The 20,576-nt window shown below is 43.5% G+C and overlaps 1 protein-coding gene across 5 annotated transcripts; it reads right to left on the reverse strand.

The window, feature by feature from the left end:
• Positions 1-7,797: 7,797 nt before the first annotated feature.
• On the reverse strand, positions 7,798-17,682 carry HUS1 (HUS1 checkpoint clamp component). Of its 5 annotated transcripts, none has more exons than XM_068396592.1 (8): positions 17,603-17,682; positions 17,177-17,304; positions 16,121-16,297; positions 15,328-15,435; positions 14,303-14,377; positions 11,778-11,877; positions 10,574-10,705; positions 7,798-9,724 (listed from the first exon to the last, which is right to left on the reverse strand). In XM_068396592.1, exons 1-8 carry the CDS (start codon positions 17,652-17,654, stop codon positions 9,642-9,644), a joined length of 855 nt encoding a protein of 284 aa, XP_068252693.1. In that variant the 5' UTR covers positions 17,655-17,682; the 3' UTR covers positions 7,798-9,641. The 5 variants fall into 5 exon arrangements, with proteins under 5 accessions (XP_068252693.1, XP_068252692.1, XP_068252691.1 ...); XM_068396591.1 differs by having other exon boundaries at positions 17,177-17,349; positions 17,603-17,667; XM_068396590.1 differs by having other exon boundaries at positions 17,177-17,352; positions 17,603-17,656.
• Positions 17,683-20,576: the final 2,894 nt, after the last annotated feature.

The following is a 20,576-nucleotide window of genomic DNA, read 5'->3' on the forward strand; positions in this document are numbered from 1 at the left end:
AAGACATAAGTCTGTTTTGTATGGTTACACAAAGTGCCAAACAGATTCAGTTTGTCAGACAGTTATTCAGCCACTGCATGGCCACACGCTATTATTACTTGCTACAAACTTCAAGGTGACTGTAACCAAAAAGCCCAACACACAAATGACACACTCAAAGCAAGATTTAACTTTGAATTGGACAAAGTCTGTTTGCATGTGAAGAAATACAATTGATCTGAGGATCATATAGAATTTCCCTAAATCTCTGAAGCAGCTAAAGAACAATTGTCATGGCTGCCACTTAAAATGCCTGTTTCAATCGAACTCAAACCAGCCATCGTTCTCTGAATTAACTCTTCCTACCTTCTAAGTGAGGAATATAACCAAATATTAAAGTGGCACATATAAATTTGGATAGATCAAAAATGTAGAGCTCGATAAATTTTCGTGGAAGATAAACAGAGTTAAAAATCAAACCCAAGAGTCATGAAGGGCCTGAGATCTTTAACAGCTATTGTGACTCAATGCAAAGACAGAAAAAATTGTTTGGGGCCAGACAGAGTTCAATGTGCAGGTGAATTTAAAAGCTAGAATATCTGAAAAATCAGGAGCAAGTCAAAAGCAATGTAACATATATCTAACTTCCTCCTGGGCTTTCTCAACAAGGCAGAAGACTTGCCAGGGACTTGCTTGTGTAAGGCTGCTCCACAGAAATGCCAGAACGAGACAGATGGGACTGGATGTGAGGGATGGAGAGCATCTTCTGGTCCCTGGGACAGAGGGTGGGACAGGGCCAACATCTTGTCTAAATCCCCTGTCTTACATTTAGAATTTACCCTTTGCCATTTCAAGTTTTTCTTCTCCTTGTCACCTAACCCTGCCAGAATCTTGGGTGTTCCAAATCAGAGGAAATTTGATTAAATGGAAGTACTGCTAAATGTCAGACCAGAGCAGATACTGCAGCACCTGAACTTAAACTCTATTTAGCCAGGAGTGAGACAGCATGTGAAATGGCACAGCAAATAATTTTCTGTATTAACGCTGCACTGCCAGAACGAAATAACTGGTAAAGAAAATTATTATTTTTCATTACTATCTTAGCAGCTGCTAGTCAGTTCAGAGTGCTATGCTCTCACCCTTTTCAATGCTCCTCTAAGACATACTTTGAAAAAAGGGATGAAAAGAATATAAGATAGCAAAGGTTGGTAGTGTATAAAAATGGACAGTTAACATTTACATGTAAAGGTTTCTTGAAAACCAAGGCCCTGCAATAGGAAATTAACACAGCATCCCTGAATCCAGCTCTCGACCATTAAGAGACTTCTGGGTTGGAAAGTTAAAACAGTTTTAATAAACTATAATAATGAAAAAGAGTATAATAATACTATTGGAATAATCAAATATATACAAATATATACAAAACCAAGATCGAGCTCCCCTGAAGTCAGCCACGTCACCACTGGCACTGCAGGGCAGGCTCCGGGAAGGCCCAGGTTGGGCCTAGCGAAGAGCGAGAATGCTATAGAAGAACTGAGTGATCAGAAGGACTAGAATTACATGCATAGATGAAATTTGAACAGAAAAACAGCAAAACGCATCACTGTTCCCTTAGGAAGCAGAACCAAAATATACCGATGCAATGTAGGAACTTGTCAGTTTAAAATGACATAAAAAGCAAAAGCTCCAACTCAGCCGCAGAGGTGTTAATGTAACAGGTGTTGGATTAAAATTAAGGCACAAACTTCCAGTAAACATACAAAAAGTACACACATAACCTTCTGTACTACATACTCATGTTCAGGAGCAACCACTCCAAGTATGTACCAGCACAGAAAGAGGTCAACAACATCACCTTCAGCTACAGCATAAAAAAATCTTCTATTGTATCCTGCTTAGCAAAATTAAGGTGGCACAGACAAACAAGTGGCTTCAATAAACATCTTGTGGTATAGAGGAGGGCTTTCCTCACTAAGAGGAGAGAAAAAATAAAACCTATCTATCTCAGTGAAAAGCAAATTGTCAGCAGAAAAACATACACATATAAGGCCTTGATATACACATTTAAGCCACAAATCAGAGGAAGGCCCTAAAAGCAGGATGGAAAAGCTCCTCAAAAAGGTGAACAAAGTTCAGAGGGAATCCGAGGAGCTTGTGATGCAGCTTTTCAGAGTAACAGAAGTTAGCACAGAGGTACAGCAGTTTCCCTCCTATCCCTCAGCACCTGTCTCCATCTTCTCCCCAAGGCATTAACTAAGAATGCATGGATCTGGCTCCTCAGTAGGAACGAAGGAATCTGCTAGGTTTTACAAGGCAGACATGAGCACCCAGAATCAGTTCCCCAGCTTCAAAGAAAGAAAAGTTCATTGGTTTATAAACTCAGGGGAGGAACTGGGAAAGCAGAGAGCAGCAGGTGTTGGTCAGGGGTGGATGAGCAGCCTCTTCAGGCCAACTTTTCAGAATGCAAATCACTTGTACTATTTGACAAACTATTCCAGTCGCACAGCTCTCTTAAACTAGAGGCCTAAACTCAGTGATTTACACCAGCACATGTTAATCCTTTTTCTCCACATTCTTACCTTAAATCTTGGGTCTTTTTGCAGATAATAAAACTGTTCTGGTTCGGCCTAAACCAGGCCAATTTTCCTTTCAGTGATTTTTACTTTCAGCTCAGTCTCTTCTAAGTAACTGCACTTTCTGAAACTAACTGCATGTTTTGCAGACAGTGTCTGCTTCCAGGACTGATAACACTCGAAGTTTGTAGTTATCGCTGAGGCACCGGTCCAAAGAGGACTCTGTCTGTTTTCCTGCTGCCCCCGATCCCGATCCGGGCATCCCTGAATCCAGCTCTCGACCGTCGCTGGGTCCAGCCTGGGCCTTCCCGGAGCCTGCCCTGCAGTGCCGGTGGTGACGTGGCCGACATCAGGGGAGCTCGATCTTGGTTTTGTATATATTTGTATATATTTGATTATTTCTATTATTATTATACTCTTTTTCATTATTATAGTTTACTAAAACTGTTTTAACTTTCCAACCCGGAAGTCTCTCTCCCTTTTCCCTTTCCCTTCCGGGGCAGGGGGAGGGTTAACAGAGAGCGCCTGCCACAGGTTTAATAGCCATCCCAGCTTTAAACCGTGACAAAAACAATACACAGTAACATCATGCCTGTTCTTCCGATTTTTCTAGTACACAACAATGTTTTAAAGTCACTTCTCTTGGCAAGACTGCTCCTAAACTTCTCTTCACAGCGGCATGGCAAATTGGTATTATTTCTTCCCCTCCAAGAACAATTCCACATTAGGATCCCATATCCCTTACCAGTCCAAAAAGCTTCAATTCCAGATTACTCGTATGCTAAATGCCTGGCTTCTACCGCACTACTACTATTTTAACTGAAATACAAGGTCAGGAAGCTAAAAATCTCTCCAGAAGCATAACTCAGCAATGGTTCATCTCAAATACAAATATCAGGATAACTAGAAAATTTATGTCAAGTTTTCTACTTTCAAGATTTTCTGCCATTGGAGGCAGAAATCTTGTCCAATTGCTTCCCAAGAACATAATATTGAAGTCCCCAAGCCCATGGCTTCAGTGTTGTCTGATGCTCAGTGCTGCATGATCTCAAGTCAATACAAGCAGCAAATGCCTTCCTGACTGTAACACATGGTCATGTCACACCTCAACTCGTTTTCTTTTCTGACAAAGCAAAAACACTCAATCTGAAAACCCAGAGGCTGAACACCCCACACATTCAAATAAATATTCCTAACAAAGAAGAAAAGAAAAACCCCTCTTGCCCTCTCTGGAGGCAGAGTTATGTACAAGCGGCACCATTAAGGAGATAACTCTTACACCTGAAATTTCTGCAGACCTAGTGACTCAACAGCCCAAGTGTCAGTTGGTTCAAAACAACAGTATAAAGCATGCATTTGCCTGAATTGTTTGATTATATCTTAAAATTTCCCCCACCCCATCTTACACAGGGGTACAGTAAAACTTACAGAGCCAAGCAGTCTATAATTAAAGAATCAGACATTTATATATAAACCAAACAAGTAACACCTGCACAATTATCTATCCCTCCCTCCCAATGCTGTTGATGTCTCAATCACATAAAATTAAATTACTTCTAACCTTTGCCTGTTAATATCAAGAGAGAATTTGAGGTTGTTATTTGCACGATACATTTAGGTGTGATGCTCAGAGCCTGTGCTTGGCCTTCCAGCCATGACACCAATGTCCTTCCACATATTCCATCACTAAGTCTAGAGCATACTTCTCTGCTAAACATCATTATCTCACTTCCACTCTGGCAATAACTCTTTACACATTAAAAGTTAACCAATATGGCTTAGAAACCCAAATAAAATCTCTTTTTTTAGGCAGAAATGAGACTACAGCTTGAGAAGCTGTCCACATCAACATAAATGTATTTGCACTGAACTGTTTATACTGCTTGCCAACAGTATGCTGTCAAATTTTCAACCCATAATACAGATGGTGAATTTGTAGAGAGATGTTGCCAAGAAACATTCTCCAAAATTAACAGATATTTTGAGGAAGACACCAAGTAATCAACTGGGATCACTCATACAAAGTATAGAATTGCTTGGGACACATACTGACAGGTATACTGAGATCCAACAAATGTGATCCCAAAATGAAATTCAACAACACCTACCACTCACCACCCTCACTATCCATTACCACAGTGGATGTACAGCACAATCTTACACAAAAGAAGGAGCTCCCTTAAAAATGTAGGGGAAAAAATCCCCTCTTCTATCTGCTTTTGATTTTTGGGACTAGCAAGTAATCAGAGGAGGTCAGTGACTTCATATATTCCTCAGTAGCCTTTAGTAGGCGTTTCAATATGTATGTTATTTATGCAAAATAATGTGTTCATAAAGTAACACTTACCTAAAACATAGATCTGTGCCTGCACAGCTTTGGGATCTGGTATCCCATTGACTCATCAAGGAAGATGATGATTGCTCTGGACAAAATTTTAAGTAGAATTAGGCCAAACACATTACAGATCTTAGTCTTATCCCCTTGTTTAACTATATGAGTCCTTCCTCCAGTGTACTCTGTAGACAGTAGATGATAATTAAGCACAAATTATCTACTGTCTAAGTGAAATTAAGTTTGTTGAAGAGCATGTATATGTCTGTGTGCACACAGCAGAAGCAAGCATGATGAGACAGGAAAAGTGTTGGCACCAGAGAGCTCACTGAAGGAATAGCTGGAACTAGCCAGCTGCTCCCACTTACCTGCAGTGTCAAAGAACCTTCACAAGTAGTGTCACAGCTACAAGAAAGCAATTGTATACAGTCACTTGCAAGCATTAATACCCAATTTCAGAATACCACAATTAAAAATTAGAATCATTTAAGTATATATTGTATGATAAACCATCACCAAATTCTGTTCCAGTAAAATAATTTGCTAGTCTTCAGAGTAAGAAGGATGAAAGGACTGGAAACTGCAAGCGTATGTGGAAGAGTGTCTGCTCCTTTAAGGGTATCTGGTCAAGGACCTTTTCAATGCAAAAAAGGGATAAGAAGAAGAGGAGAAAACCATAAACAAGAACATAAAGGAACACAAAACTGGCAGACAAATGATAAGGCAGGCAGTGTGTGTGGGAGTGTGAGAATGTTTATTCCTGCAAGGTTACCTGATTGAGCACATCCTAGATTGGGATAAGGAAAAGCAGGGAGCTGAACACACAGATATAAAACCTGACCAATTAGCATTAACAAAGACAACAAGCAGAAAAAAAAAAAAAACCACGGTCATTCACACTAATTGTTGGGCTACCCAGAAACTGCAGGCTATATTGCTTCTGTCTGGGATAATTTTCTTCATAGTAGCTTCTATGGTGCTATGTTCTGGATTTGTGACCAAAAGCGTTGATAACACACCCATGTTTTAGTTTCTGCTGAGCAGTGCTTACACAGTGTCAGGCAATACACTCATCACTGCAGTCTGTCCTATCTTCTTCTTAAATCCTTTCTTCACTATCTCTGCATAACCTCCCTCTCTATCCTGTGTATCTATGATGTGCTGCAAGGACTAGGTGCCAGCTACAGGGGGAGAACAGCATGAGTGGGATTGGTACCAGCTACTGGGGTCAGACCGGGGGTGTAGATGCCCCAAGGCTGTGGTGTCAGCTACTGGAGTGAGTGCAGGAGTCCCAGCCATCAGCCACTGGGGTGGGAATGGTGTGCATCCCAAAAATCAACTGCTGGGGGGGGACCAGCGTGAGTGAGGCAGGTGCAGGGCTTTGTGCCAGTGGCTAGAGCCAGACCACAGGTCACAGCCCCTGTACCTGGTGCTGGCTTGACAGCGGGGGAAGAGTCCCAAACCGCGTGTGCATTTGCTCTCAAACTTGAAGCTGGGTGAGTCAGCAAGTACGAGGGCCTGGATTGGTTCTGGGGTATTAGGCAGGCGAAGGGTCTGTGCCTATATCGAGGGGCTCATGAGTATAGGATGCCTGTGGAACAAGAGTGTGAGTGATGCACGTTTGCTAGCAAGCACTGACCTGGATGAGCCAGTGAATAGAGGACCCATGGGGCAGGTAAGAGGGCCAGGATCTGGGCAGGGGTCCTAGGCAGACAGTGCCAGTACTTGAGGGATCTACAAATGTGTATGTGCTTGTGAGCCTAGAGAGCATTGTGTGTGCGTGCCTGCACCAGTGACCTTCTGTCTCTGCCAGATGAAGAGGAGGAAGGAGATGTGGCTGCCTGTTCTTGTTCTACATGGGTCCCCTATGTAGATGCAGTTGAAGGCACAGCTTGTCTGTGGCAGTCTGACCAGCCAGGTCAGTGTCCTCTGTGTGTCCGTATACATCTCCGGGACACAAGCTCAGCTTCACTGCTGGTTGAACCTGCAAGTGGGAAAGCAGCAGCTACATCCCTCAGCCCAGACCATACACATCGCTAGTACCCACGTACCTGAGGCTGGGCTCCAGTAGCTGTGCAGGAGAACTCCTGGGCCAGAGCTGCTGGAGGTGGCGGCCACTCCTAACATGCCATAACATAAATGTGTGTTAGGAGAACAAAGGGTTGGAGAGAAGCCGGATGGTCTTAACAGTTATTTTGTAGTCCCACTAGTGGCTTGTAAATCTGTTTTGTCTTGGTGGCTTAAGCCACAACAAAAATTTTCTGGCATAAAACAATTGGTTTGTCATGTGGAACCAGCTAGGGCTGTTAATGAGAAAAATTTCTTCTCATTATTGGTGTTGAGAAAGTAGCAAGAGCAAGGCTGCTCCAGGAGTGAGGAAAAGCTAGGAACAGGGGGTGGCCACAATGCGGGCTAGGCAGCACTCCTACAGCTGGGGCACATGCCTGCAGAACCTAAACCAGGCAAGCAGAACCTGGTGGTGAGAGCAACATCTCTCATCCGAAGCCAATCCAGTAAATCCAAACATCAATTCAGGAATAGGGCTGGGCCCAGGCCCACTGACAACATAGCTCAGGGGAGTACAGGATGCCACAGCCAGAGCTGAAACAGGATCTGTGGGCCCATGGATGGGGGCTGGGTAGGGGTCCCTGGTGAGGCTGCTTAGGGCCATTAAGGCCCAATACTGCCCTCAGGGTTCTGACAATCGGATTCACAGATGACAGAAGGTTTAAACCTGAATAAGTATTATTTTCCCTCTGATCAGCATGTATGCAGCAACTGGATGGCAGGGCTGAGCTGTATCCTTGTGCTGTGTTTAGGTGGGAAGGGTAAGAAAGCACAGGGACTGGAGACACTTCACCTCTGTCTAACCTCCTACCCTCCAGAACATGAAATGGACATATCACTGCATACTCCTGACCTGTACCAGCATTATTCCTTTATTTTTTATAAAAAATAAAAAAAAAAAACCCACAACACATTTTCTTGCAATTATAACTTCTGATCTCTTTTTAAAAATAGCAATCATAGAGCCCACACAGCTGAGAGGCCATTATTATTAGTTCTTATGCTATAACAGAACAAAACATTTCCATTAGGTTATACAGAACACATTTTTCAAAGGAGAAAATCCAAAGATTTCAAAGCCTACTTTCACAGTGCATCCTCTGTATCATCCTCAGACAGTTTTTCCCCTCTCCTCAGGAGAAAACCTGGGAATATTTACCACACACCTCTTACCATGCAATTGCTGTAACCTGGCGTACAGCTATTTTCATCTTACACAGATTTTTTGGGTAATTGCAGTTGCCCATGAAAACTAACAGGATTTGGAAGAGGCTTTCTGGTTAGTCTGACAGAAATGGTGGAAGAAGGCAAAGAAGTGTAACATTCGCAGGCCACTGCCTCTCCTTCAGCCTTCTCTTGACCATTTGCATCTGCAAGAACAGAAAAATTGCTCCCTTAACCTCAATGCCCCTTGGAAATAAAAAACCCAACACTTCCAACCATGACAAGTGTTACTGTCTACCAGATACTCCCAGTCCCATTTGGCAGCAAAGACTCACTCGCTATTTCTAAAACAAGAAGTTTCACAAGATGTTAAAAACCCTGTGGAACACCAAAGGCCATATGGAACATGGCTGAATAACAAATACCATCACAGATGCAATAAGGAGGAAAAGACCTCAGAGGATAACCAGGAAGCAGAAGCAGGGGGAGTACTCTTGTCAGTGAGATGTAGTCATGCTCTTGGCTGCTCAGTGTCAAAGCCTAGATGCAATCTCACCGTGTCTGACACCACGACGACACAGGCTGTACACTGCTTTCCATCTGGAAAGGGGAAAAAACCCATGATCCACAGATCATGCCCTTTATTTGGGCACGTGATCCATGCCCTTTATTTCACACCAATTGCTGTGTTCACACATGTCCTCATATGATACTCATTCTGTACACAGAGACTTTCACTGCCCTCATTAACAGGGTAATTCAGACTGTTCATCTCATCCTCTTAGGCCAAGAGCTAAACACATCAGTTCAAGCACTAACAGAACTACTGAGGTATGTTGGAGCAAGTCAGATCAAGAGATACAACCAGGTACAAACAGACGCTGCTGAGCTGTTGGTGCTCCTTAGCATCTTTTACATCCTGTCACATGCTGGCAGCCACAGGAAGCTCCTCTGCCTCAGATACATTCCTGCTGCACAACATGGAGCAGCATCAAGTCCATATACATCACTGCTGGAACAGAAGTCAATCCAGTACTGCTTCAGGAGGGTTATGCTTACCTGCCTAGGCAAATATCACTCTGTCAACCCTCCAGAGGGCTCTCCTGCTCCATGGAGGTATGACAGCTTGCTTGGAGCTCCCTTAACCTGGATCTGCATTGTCCAGTACCGAATACATCCAGCAGCAGCTCCAGAGGTCAATTCTACCATTATGTTTGTCGACGAGAAAAAAAATATTACGTTGCCTTCCCCCCAGCTCAAAGCATCCCAAAAGCACATACAAATTTCAGTTTTGGTCCCCAGATATGCCAGCTCCCCAGTGTTGTCTTTCATAGCATGTAGCTCTTCACAAAAATGGCCTTCTGGATGAGGAGATATTTTGAATAATGTCATAAATATGGAAATAATGTCCACCCGATGGCTGCATCTAACAGCATATCACATAAGAGTACTCCAGTAACCCATGAAAGTTCTCAGACTTTGTGGAAAAGGCCTCAGGCTGGAAAATGACTGAGATTCCAAAACATTCAGGCAAGTGCCGGAATAAAATACTGAAGTGAAACGTCCTCATGGAGCAAGATGAAGTGGACAATTCTGTTACTTACAATATCTGTAAAGAGAAAAAAACCCCACAAATCCAGTTTAAAGCAGGAAAAATACTTTAAAATTACATCTTCTACAGAATGCCACCATAAGAACACAATGCTTCCACGACTTCTGATAGAAAGATGACTAGACATATCATCCATTTAAGTCCTTGAGGGTCTATGAAGCATTATTAAAGAGTCTATGAAAGCTGATACCAAAAAGGAAGTATGTAATGTATAGGCCTATAATGCTTTACCCACGATTTAAATCTTCCTTGAGGAATTCTCAGCATCCACACTAAACCATAACACACAGATGTTCCTGTTTCTCAGGAAAAGCATACAGAATTATCAGAATAGAATATAAAACTCAGCATAGGCTTTTGCTAGAAAGAACATAGTTTCTGTGGTTAGAAAAGCATAAAAAGCATTTTGGTATTAGAACCAGTTTGGTGCTGAGTGTAAGAAAGCACCTGAGAAAAAAAAAGCAAAACAAACATGTCAGTAAATCCCAGTTTCTCTGCTAGAAACTAGGGGCTTCATGTTAAGCCTTTCAAAAAAATAATACCTCATTATAATAATAAAAAATAATAACTTCAAAACAGACAACAAGATGACACCCATGATTAGTCTGCCTGAGTATTCAACTTGACACTTATAAAAAGGCCTGGCTTAATTTATTTTTTATGGCTTTTTTTTCTTCCTGGCTGAAGCTTAATGCCTAAAAATAGAAATATTAAAAGTCCTCAGGTACAATAAAAATAGCCAAGTTTCAAACAGACAAAACAGAAGATATGCTGTTCTGCTGAGACTGCAAGTATGGGAAACATCCCTCCTTCACTGCAGTTTGCCAGCAGAGCTGTTGAACTTACTGCACAATGCTTTTGTGGGATTGACCTGCTGCCCAGCAAGCAGCTGCTGCAGCTTCCTGATGTCTATGCGTGCCTCAGCCATGCTTTCCAGATCTCTGCCTTGAGCAGAACTTTGACATCCATCCTCTGATGCTAAAAGCACAAGAACACAACACTCAGTCAAAACATCAGGAGGAGTTTCAACACCTTGTAAGGACACACCTGATAATCACTTAACAGCTGGTACTCACAGAATCACAGAATGTTCGGGATTAGAAGGGACCTCGAAAGATCATCCAGTCCAATCCCCCTGCCGGAGCAGGATTACCTAGATCATGTCACACAGGAACGCGTCCAGGCGGGTTTTGAATGTCTCCAGAGAAGGAGACTCCACAACCTCTCTGGGCAGCCTGTGCCAGTGTTTGGTTACCCTCACTGTAAAGAGGTTTTTCCTCATATTTATGTGGAACATTTTAGAACAGGCTAAATTGGAAGATGCCCTTCAAGAGCATATCCACTGCACTCCCCTACTGCAATCCAACCACACATAAGCATTCAGTCCATGGGACCTCGTTAGAGGCAGTCCAAAGCAAAATACCCCTGAAGTATGTATAGTGTGCGTGTCAGGTCCTCAGCATCAACTGTTTCACTCTACAGACATCCTTCCAGAGGTCCACACTACTTGCTAATGTATTAGTAGATCAAGCTTAAAGTTGGTTTCATAAAACCAGGCCATTAAATTCCTATCAGCATTGAAAAGGAATCTTTAATGAGTCATGTGTTAAGTATTAAACTTCAGCTGCACTTTCACCTTATCTAAAAGGGATATAACTAGTAGCAATCAGAAGACCATTGTTTGCCAGCTGATGAGACATCTCAGCAAAAATGCATTTAGATAGAACATTAGTTAAACTTTAAACTACTAGATAGAACATTATTTTAGATAGAACATTAGTTAAACTACTCAAATAGGTTGTTTTTCAGAAACAGCAATGCCAGGAAGAGAAAGCCCAGTTTTCCTACAAAGTTGTCAAGGATACTGGAAGAGATCCCCCACAATCATGAAACAGCCATTGGCCACTTTTCTTCTTAAGGTTTCATTTGAAGACTTCAAAGTACTGGATGCTATTTTGTAAGGATTAAAAGAAGGTAAGTACTGTTATCAGCATCACACTTAAGTAATGAGACCAGACAGACACAAGAGGCAACAAACAGGGAAACTTACCCCAGGGAGGATTTCCCAAGTCTTTAAAATGTGTTGTTACAGATACTAAGTCAGTTTCTATTTTCAAGTTCATTTCTCCACTCAAGTTTGCTTCAATCACCTGCAAAACAATCAATCTCAATTTTAGGCAAGCCACTTTCACACTGTAGAATTACAGAAGAATAAAGTGCTGCTTTGTTCAAATACAAGCTTCCAGAAGCACTTCAGTGCCTTCACAGCTCATCTTCCTTTTTGAACACGGTTTGAACATTCGAATGTTTGTTAAGCTACAAAATGCATTTCTCATCATTGTGTGAATTATCCTAGACCAACCTCCCTGAAATTATAAAAAGAAAGAAATTCAATTGCTCTCCAGTACTTTTAGAACAAGTACTGGCTTTGGGAAGTTCATGTGCTGAGGAAAACGCTTCAGAAATAAGAGACTGAAGCTGGAGAAATGCAAAGTTTCCTGCACTTCCATCCAGCTTTTCAAAAAACAGAAAGGCACCTACACAGTCCATATGACACGCAGAAAATGGGATACACCAAAAGCTGATCTGCAGTTGCAGTGTTGCTTTCCAAGACTTAAAAACAGACAACAGCTGCACCAGAGCAGAAACTCCAAGCAGGACTTTGAGCTGCTAGAAACCCTGGAAAAGTGCTGAAAGCTTTCAAATTCCATCCTGACAGTGTCCAACCAGGAGACTATATATGACCACACACAAATCCCAAGCAGACCAAAGGATTCCTAAAGCAGCACATCTAAGCACTTTGTTTCTGTGATTAGAAGAATTCTCAATAATTTTAAGAGGATCACATCACAACCAGAATCTCCTACGGAATGGGAGATGCCCACAGATGAATGCTTCCAAACAAGGGCCAAATACTATTTGAAAGAGATTCTAAGCCCTTTTTGAAGCACTGATTGACCAGTTTTACTACCAGGATGCATCTAGCACAAATATTGAATTGTGACACTTGATCTTTTTGTTCTTTAATAACAGGAAAGCATGTAGAGGATGCATGTAGTCTATTTCACAGAGATTTATTTATCTTCCTGCTTTGGAGCAGGAGGTAAGGAACTTAAGAAGGTGGGTATGCCCAGTGTTGATATGCTACCTCTTCTGAGTGTTGCTGAACACCGAAGTTTCATGGCACTTAGTGCCATGGTCTAGTTGACAGGGTGGTGTCAGGGCAACGGTTGGACTCGATGATCCCAGAGGTCTCTTCCAACCTGGCTGATTCTGTGATTCTGTGTGAATCCCATCATATAGCTATATAAGATTCCCAACTCTGGAAACAAAGAATTTACACACTGTGCTCAGTTGTATGTAAGCACTTCCACTGAGGACATGGGGGAAGGAAGGAGACAAAAAGTATAAAACCCCCAAAAGACTGACAAAGGAGAAGAGTTTGAAGTGCTTACTCTTGTAATTGGAGGATGACTGCCATGTGAAAAGTTGCCCTAAACCCAGGGTAATCTCTCAGCTCTTCCAAGCCATGGAAGACTGAGACTGTCCCAATTTCAGGATTCTCAGTTAACAGAAAATTTCCCATTTATCAAAATTGGTATGAACAGCCCCAAAACCAAAATATTTCAAAGCTCTACGCTTACTTACTAACTTCCATGTCAGTCAGTTCTGGAGACTGTGAACAACAAAAACTAAAAAAAAAACTAAACTCCTTTTCTGGCCAACTGCAGAGGGCTTCTTTCAATGGAAGGCCCACCAGCACTCCAGAAACCCACGGTGGACTGGAAACACACCACGTCAGAGTCTAAAGCACAGGCTGACATCCAGGAGCTATTAGAAGGATTTCCTTTAAATCCTACCTCAAGTTTACCTAAAGTTCATTCACACAAACACCTAACACAAGACTCACTTAATAGGCATTTCTTTAATGAAATCACCTGGAAAGTCTCCAGCTATCTTCCTGAAGGACCGCAATTTCTTACCAGCTATAAAGAGTGGCTTGTAGCAACACAATGCCATGTTCTTTCAAGGAATCAGTACAAAGAGCACCACTTTCTGGGAAGCCCTGGAGGAGCTCTTTGGTGTAAATCCTAAAACAAATCCCATCATTCTCTTCAGCCCTTACACAGTCTTCCTATGCCTTTAGTTCAATGTCTGACCCATCCCAAAATAAGACACAGAATCACAGAATCAACCAGGTTGGAAGAGACCTCTGGGATCATCGAGTCCAGCCGTTGCCCTGACACCACCCTGTCAACTAGACCATGGCACTAAGTGCCATGTCCAGTCTCTTCTTAAACACCTCCAGAGATGGTGACTCCACCACCTCCCTGGGCAGCCCATTCCAATGGCTAATGACCCCTTCTGAAAAGAAATTCTTCCTAATGTCCAACCTGAACCTCCCCTGGCAAAGCTTGAGGCTGTGTCCTCTTGTCCTATCGCTAGTTGCCTGGGAGAAGAGGCCGACTCCCACTTCACTAAACACAGGGGCACCAGTTTGGGCAACAGGGAAACATGCTACGTCCAAGATAAAATAAGGTCTGTAGGACACATGCCTCAAGTGCCTTAACTTACAATGGAACTGCTGAGATTCTTCATCCTCTCCACAACACTCTTCATTGTTTTCAGCGCTGGTAGGTAAATACTGACCTAGAAAGACATAAGAACTGCATTTGCACAAATATTTCATGTGTGACTGGGATGTGATGCATTTATTTCTCCCCTCAATTCTACCTTATTTTGGACTCAGTTATCTATTGAGTGCAGGGAGCACAATATTTAACTGAAGTCAGCAAACACCTTGGGAACAGAGGAACTCTTTCCCATTATACCAACAGGCATCGCTCTAGCAATTGCAACCTACTATATCCCAAGCCTGTGTTCAAAATAAAGCAGAGAGAGGTTTTTGCAGATCAGATTCTCACATGAATCCACATCTGTGTTACTGAGCAGTTAGTAGTACTATAGCCAAAAAGGAAAGAACATGATTCCCATGGTACTGTAATCACCTCTGGAATTGCATCAGTGTAAATCTGAAATAACAGAATAAAATATATCAAGTTTCTACCAAGTCATATGTCTTAGGATTTAAATACTCTTAGCTATAGAGGTAAGAGACTACCATAACTTCAATTAGGAGCACATTTGCATGAAGACCTTTCCTTGCAACGCTGATAAAAGTCAAAAAGGATACAGAGAGGATGTATAAAAGTCAGGAGGAAACACATATATATCTAACTCTGCCAGGCAGGACACGAATTTCAGAAAGAACAGATTATTTGGGCCACTTGGTACCTGAACAGTTGCAACAGTCTAAACCTGTGTGGTTTGGAGGCGCTCCTGCCTAAAGCCATACAAGTCCTTTGCTCCTCCCCTTCCTCCACCCTGAATATCACAGCAACAACTGGTTATCACCTGCTCTGTTTTTACAGGTTCTGGTCTCTCTTGTCAAGATGGAAATCATGTCCCATCCCTCTCCAAATCTCCAGCTTTCCCTCTTTCCTTTCACCTCCCCTCCAAAACCCACGGTAATAAACCTGCAGCAATAGGATTCTACTTGCAACCTCCCCCTTCCATAGTGAATGTAAAAAGAGGCTTACATCAAAGTCTGGCACACTAGGCTCTCTGAAGTCATTCCATAATCTTCTGGGAATAACCCCCACAGGAATGTCATGTGTCACAATCCTACTGCTGCTTGACAAGGATGGCTTGAGGGAGAGAGAGGATGCTCTTGCAGTTAAAAACAGGACTTGAATGCTGAATTCAAATTTTTCAGAGACACTCTGGGAAATACTATAACTCCAGTTAACTATAAGATCCAGTTTTCCATAGGTTCCTATCAGTCTGCTATTAAGTGGACTTCCCTTTTGAATAAGGAAGAGGTTGTGAGGTATCAGTCATTAGTATCTATAAGCTATCCTTAAAGCTGAAGAGGTGAATCAGTGAAGAGGTGTTAATAACAAAAAAAATTCGGAAGATAGTAGTTTGAAATTGAATGGCAGGACAATCAAAAGCAAAACAAAGAGCCAAACACTACACTGAAACCCCCTTTACCTAATGGCTTCAATGAGAAGCACTGAAGTCTTCAAAGAGAAGACTTACAGAATGAAGGAATGGAGAAAAATAAACATTAGAAAAAGGTGTTTCAATCACATAGCTTTCATTCTTCCTCCACCTCTTCCTTGCCTTTTGGAAAATACAAAGCTAGTTCTGTGTGCTACCAACCATGATGGCAGCGAAGGCTAGTGAAATGGAAAATGGCATGATTTGTCCTTATTTAGTTTTCTAGAATTACACCAAAGACTATCAAAGCTTCTATTTGATCTTACGAAAAGCACTTAATTTTTAAGAGCTTTTTCTTAATAATGAAGATAAAAGCATGGTTGCACTTACTAGCTCCACAGCGACTCTGAGACAGGGACAGTGTTTGTTAGTCAACTTGATCTTCACTGCCTTAGCACTCTGGGCAGTTCTTAATGCTCTCGACAGGTTCTCAGGCACCAACTCTAAATAGATTTCATTATGCTCTGCAGCTACTCCTTCCATCTGAAATTCATCGAAGAAATTCCCCTACAATTATTGAAAGTTGGGAAATAAAATAAAGCAAATGGGAGAAAAAAAAAAGACAGAGGAGCAAGTTTTACCTATCAGACCTTAAGCTTAGAACTGCATGTGTACAACAGGAAGCTTTGCTCTGCCTGGCATCACAGAATCAACCAGGTTGGAAGAGACCTCTGGCACCGAGTCCAACCATTGCCCTGACACCACCCTGTCAACTAGACCATGGCACTAAGTGCCATGTCCAGGCTTTTCTTAAAACACCTCCAGAGATGGTGACTCCACCACCTCCCTGGGCAGCCCATTCCAATGTCTAATGACCCTTTCTGAAAATCACCTGCAGGAGTCAAGACAGGCTGCATAAGCAAGAAGGCCCATTGCTTCAGGCTAAACCTATTCATTTCAGATCCTCCCCAACACCTATCAGTCCTCAAAACAAGGAGTACGACGGGCGAGTTACGCTTTCCTGTTTCCAGTTTTGGGCAGGCCCTCCACCCAGGGAGGTGGTGGAGTCACCATCTCTGGATGTGTTTAAGAAAAGACTGGACATGGCACTTAGTGCCATGGTCTAGTTGACAGGGTGGTGTCAGGGCAATGGTTGGACTCAATGATCCCTGAGGTCTCTTCCAACCTGGTTGATTCTGTGATTCTGGGCCAGCACTCACTGAAGCTTTACACTGAAGTGACAACCAAGGTAAAGGGGATGTCTAGCCAGAAACGCCAGGCCTGTGCAACTAAAACACAGTCCTGCAAAACAAGAGTGCATTCAGTGACCAGAGGGGCCTTGTGAGACCTGGCACATCTCAGGTGAGGGTTACGTGTCGTACACCAGACCCAGCTGCACGCTCTGGTTTTCAACAACACGCGGTTATCGAAGTTCCCCAGGCTTACCTGGCACAGCTCACACCACATACTGACGCCTCCATTTGCCACTTTGTCGGAGAGGATGAAATAGAGCTTGCTGACCGTCAGGCGCAGGGTGCAGGCCTTGGCTAACTTGGCGATCGTGTTGATGACGCCTGGCGGGAGGAGGGCGGCGTTACGGGGGGACCCGCTCCACACGCCTCCTCCCGGGGGGGCAGAGCAGCACCTTCAGTCTCCAAACACGCTGCTGCGGGAACTCCCAAACGCCTCGGGGCGAAGGGAAGCGCCACACGCTGCCTCCACCCCCGCCCCGGGAAAGGCCTCTGGGGCCGCGGCCTGGGCCGCCGGCGGGCACAGCCCTTCCGCTTCGCTTTCCCCAGGACAGGCGGCCCCGGCCGCTCGCCGAGGCACAGCCGTCCTCCGGTCCGCGCCCCCCCCTCCCGGCATACTCACGGCTGAAATGGTTGAGGCAGGCGAGATCCACGATCTTAGCCCGAAAGCGCATGGCGGCGCCCGGGCCCGCCGCTCGGCCCCGCCCGCCTCCGCAGCACCGCCTGCCGCGAGCGGTACGGCCGAGGGCGGGCCCAGGCAGGAGCTGGGCCCTGCGGCTGCACCCGGCCTCCTTCCGCAGCTCTCCGGAGCCAGAGGCGGAGAGCTCACCTCAGAGCAAAACCTCTCGGTGCTCCCAGGACATACGTATAAATCCAAACATCCGTACGGGTCCCGGCCCCGATGTCTCTAGGAATTTTCTTCTTCAAATCCAAAGGGCCCTGTTATAGAAACTTTCACATAATTAATGTAAAAGTTCTTATGAGTTAGGGAGACAAGGATCAATAGGGGTGAAATAGAATGAAGAACAGAATAATTAATATAAGTCTATCTGAATAAACACAGGTGGGCTTTCACAATCTGTGAATATTGTTCTCAAAGCTCCTTGTGTAATCCTGACCTATGACTGAACAAATCATCAATCAAAGCTTAATGAGTAGCTAAGCGGGAGTAGGCCTAGAAGTATTACTTTCTGATGATTTTAGTAAAGGGGATGTATGGTTAGCCTTTTCTTTACCTTAAAAGAAACAAAGGATACTTAGAAATAACCATTAATAGAAATAAAGTTCTAAATAGACTTTAGCTACTTTAGGTTAATACTTAGGAGACGCTGGCAGTGGAAACCAGACTCTGGTCAACCCGAATCAAGACGGGATGCTGATCACAGCAAGAACATTAAGGACGGGGTGTCGACTGGAGTCGGAGCAGAACCAGAACATAAAGATCACCTAAGCAATGGAAAAGAATGGATTTTTGTGGACTCCTGACAATGGACTTTTGTGGACATCTAACAGTTGAAGAAAAGAAGAATTGAAATAGCTAGTAGAATTTTAACAGAAGCTTATGAAAAGTTTATGATGTAATTGATTATTAGTTTCTATATAAACCGAGAGTGAATTTGAGTCAGGTACCATTCACTGCGGTGGTGGTCCAACTCTGAGTTGTTTAATAAAACCAGCAAACCTAGAGACCCCGACTCTGCCAATTTTCTTTAACAGGCCCCTTGCAGCAGAAACCATCAGCCCTGGCAGGGGCCAGGCCCGGACTCTGATCCTAGGCGGAGTACTATGCCCAACATGAAACGGTAGCAAGCGAGGAAAGCAAGAGTCATATAAGAAAGCAGAGAGAGCAGAGCTCTAGAACGGGCCTTTCTTCTTCCCCACCACTAGCCAGGCCACCCAGAAAGGACTGGGCAACCAAAAGCTGTCAGACCGAGCAGTTCATGCAGACAGGCTCCCTTTGCCCAGGGCTATTTCAGCTTAGTGCAAGGTGTGCAGGGGTTTATTCAGAGACTCGAGTAGTTCAAGGAAGTACAAAGTGAAGGAAAACCTTGCTTTACCCATCCCTATCCGTGTGCAGCATGCTTGTTTCCTTCAGGAGACTGGGTCCTTCGCCTCTGTGCTGTTCTTGGTTCCTTGCAGTCCTTGAAAACTGCAGCATTTGCAGATACAGTTTTCTAGTGCTGTCTTCTTAGGTCCCCTGGGATTGCCTGGTGTGCTTTTGTCACACTGCAGGTTCCTCAGGTCAGCTAAATTGCCTTTCTTTCATTTGTTTTTGAAATACTCTTGGGATGCTGCTCACAGTGCACTGTCTTTTGATACAGTCATTATGAAGAAAATTAAAGAACAAAAGAAATATCCTTGACACACTCAATTTAATGCACTACTTTCATTCTTGTCTGGCTCTTGTGCTTAAAACCTGAGAAACCCCCCTGACGTATTTCTACACCACGTGGAATGGGCTATATTTGTGTGTTTTCTGACCTCAACCTGCTCCTTTCTCATTCATTGCCAGCTAAAGTTTGAAAGTTGCAATTTCACAGAATCAACCAGGTTGGAAGAGACCTCAGGGATCATCAAGTCCAACCGTTGCCCTGACACCACCATGTCAACTAGACCATGGCACTAAGTGCCATGTCCAGGCTTTTCTTAAACACATCCAGAGATGGTGACTCCACCACCTCCCTGGGCAGCCCCTTCCAATGTCTAATGACCCTTTCTGAAAAGAAATTCTTCCTAATGTCCAACCTGAACCTCCCCTGGCAAAGCTTGAGGCTGTGTCCTCTTGTCCTATCGCTAGTTGCCCGGGAGAAGAGGCCAACTCTCACTTCACTACAACCTCCCTTCAGGTAGTTGTAGACTGCAATAAAGTCACCTCTGAGCCTCCTCTTCTCCCGGCTAAACCTCTCCCACTCTGTTTAACACAAAGGGCTCTTTGTTACTCGCTGACTATCTAGCTGTGTCAGAATTTTACCATATGAAATTATTCCCAGAGCTAAAGCTAACACAGGTGAGACTCGAATCACTTGACAAACTGACAAGCTAAAACCAGCACAGGCCAGGACAGTCCTGAGACCATGCACTGTCAGATCAGTACAAAAATCTATGGCCTTTAATTAGTCATGGCAAAAATTGTATTTACTCGGCTACATAGGCTGGGACTACAGCATCTCTAGTAAGCTTACTGTCCCTGGAGCAGAATGAAATACATCCTTGCACAAAAAATATCCTATTGCTTTTCTGCATGTCTTTGTTTAGCCCACACCTGGGGCTAAACAATAACAGTTCTTCTCTCACCCAATGTCCCTTCCCCAACCAAGGGAGGAAATTGAGAAAAAGAGGGAGACTTGTGGGTTAAAATTGAACAGATTTAATAAAATAAATCAATATAAGTGATAACACAAAACACACAAAAGTATACTTAGCTACAGAGTTGCACTAGGCTGTTCCAGGGATACCAATCATTGGCAACAAGAAAAACAGAAGCAAGAAGAGAGCAAAACCAGCCCCACCTCTCCCTACCAAGCCCTCCCTTTTATAGTGAACTTGATTGTCAATGATATAGAATACACCTGTGGGCCAGCCTGGGTCAGCTGCCC

The sequence above is a fragment of the Nyctibius grandis genome, chromosome 3 (assembly GCF_013368605.1).
Source record: "Nyctibius grandis isolate bNycGra1 chromosome 3, bNycGra1.pri, whole genome shotgun sequence".
Taxonomy (NCBI): Eukaryota; Metazoa; Chordata; class Aves; order Nyctibiiformes; family Nyctibiidae; genus Nyctibius; species Nyctibius grandis.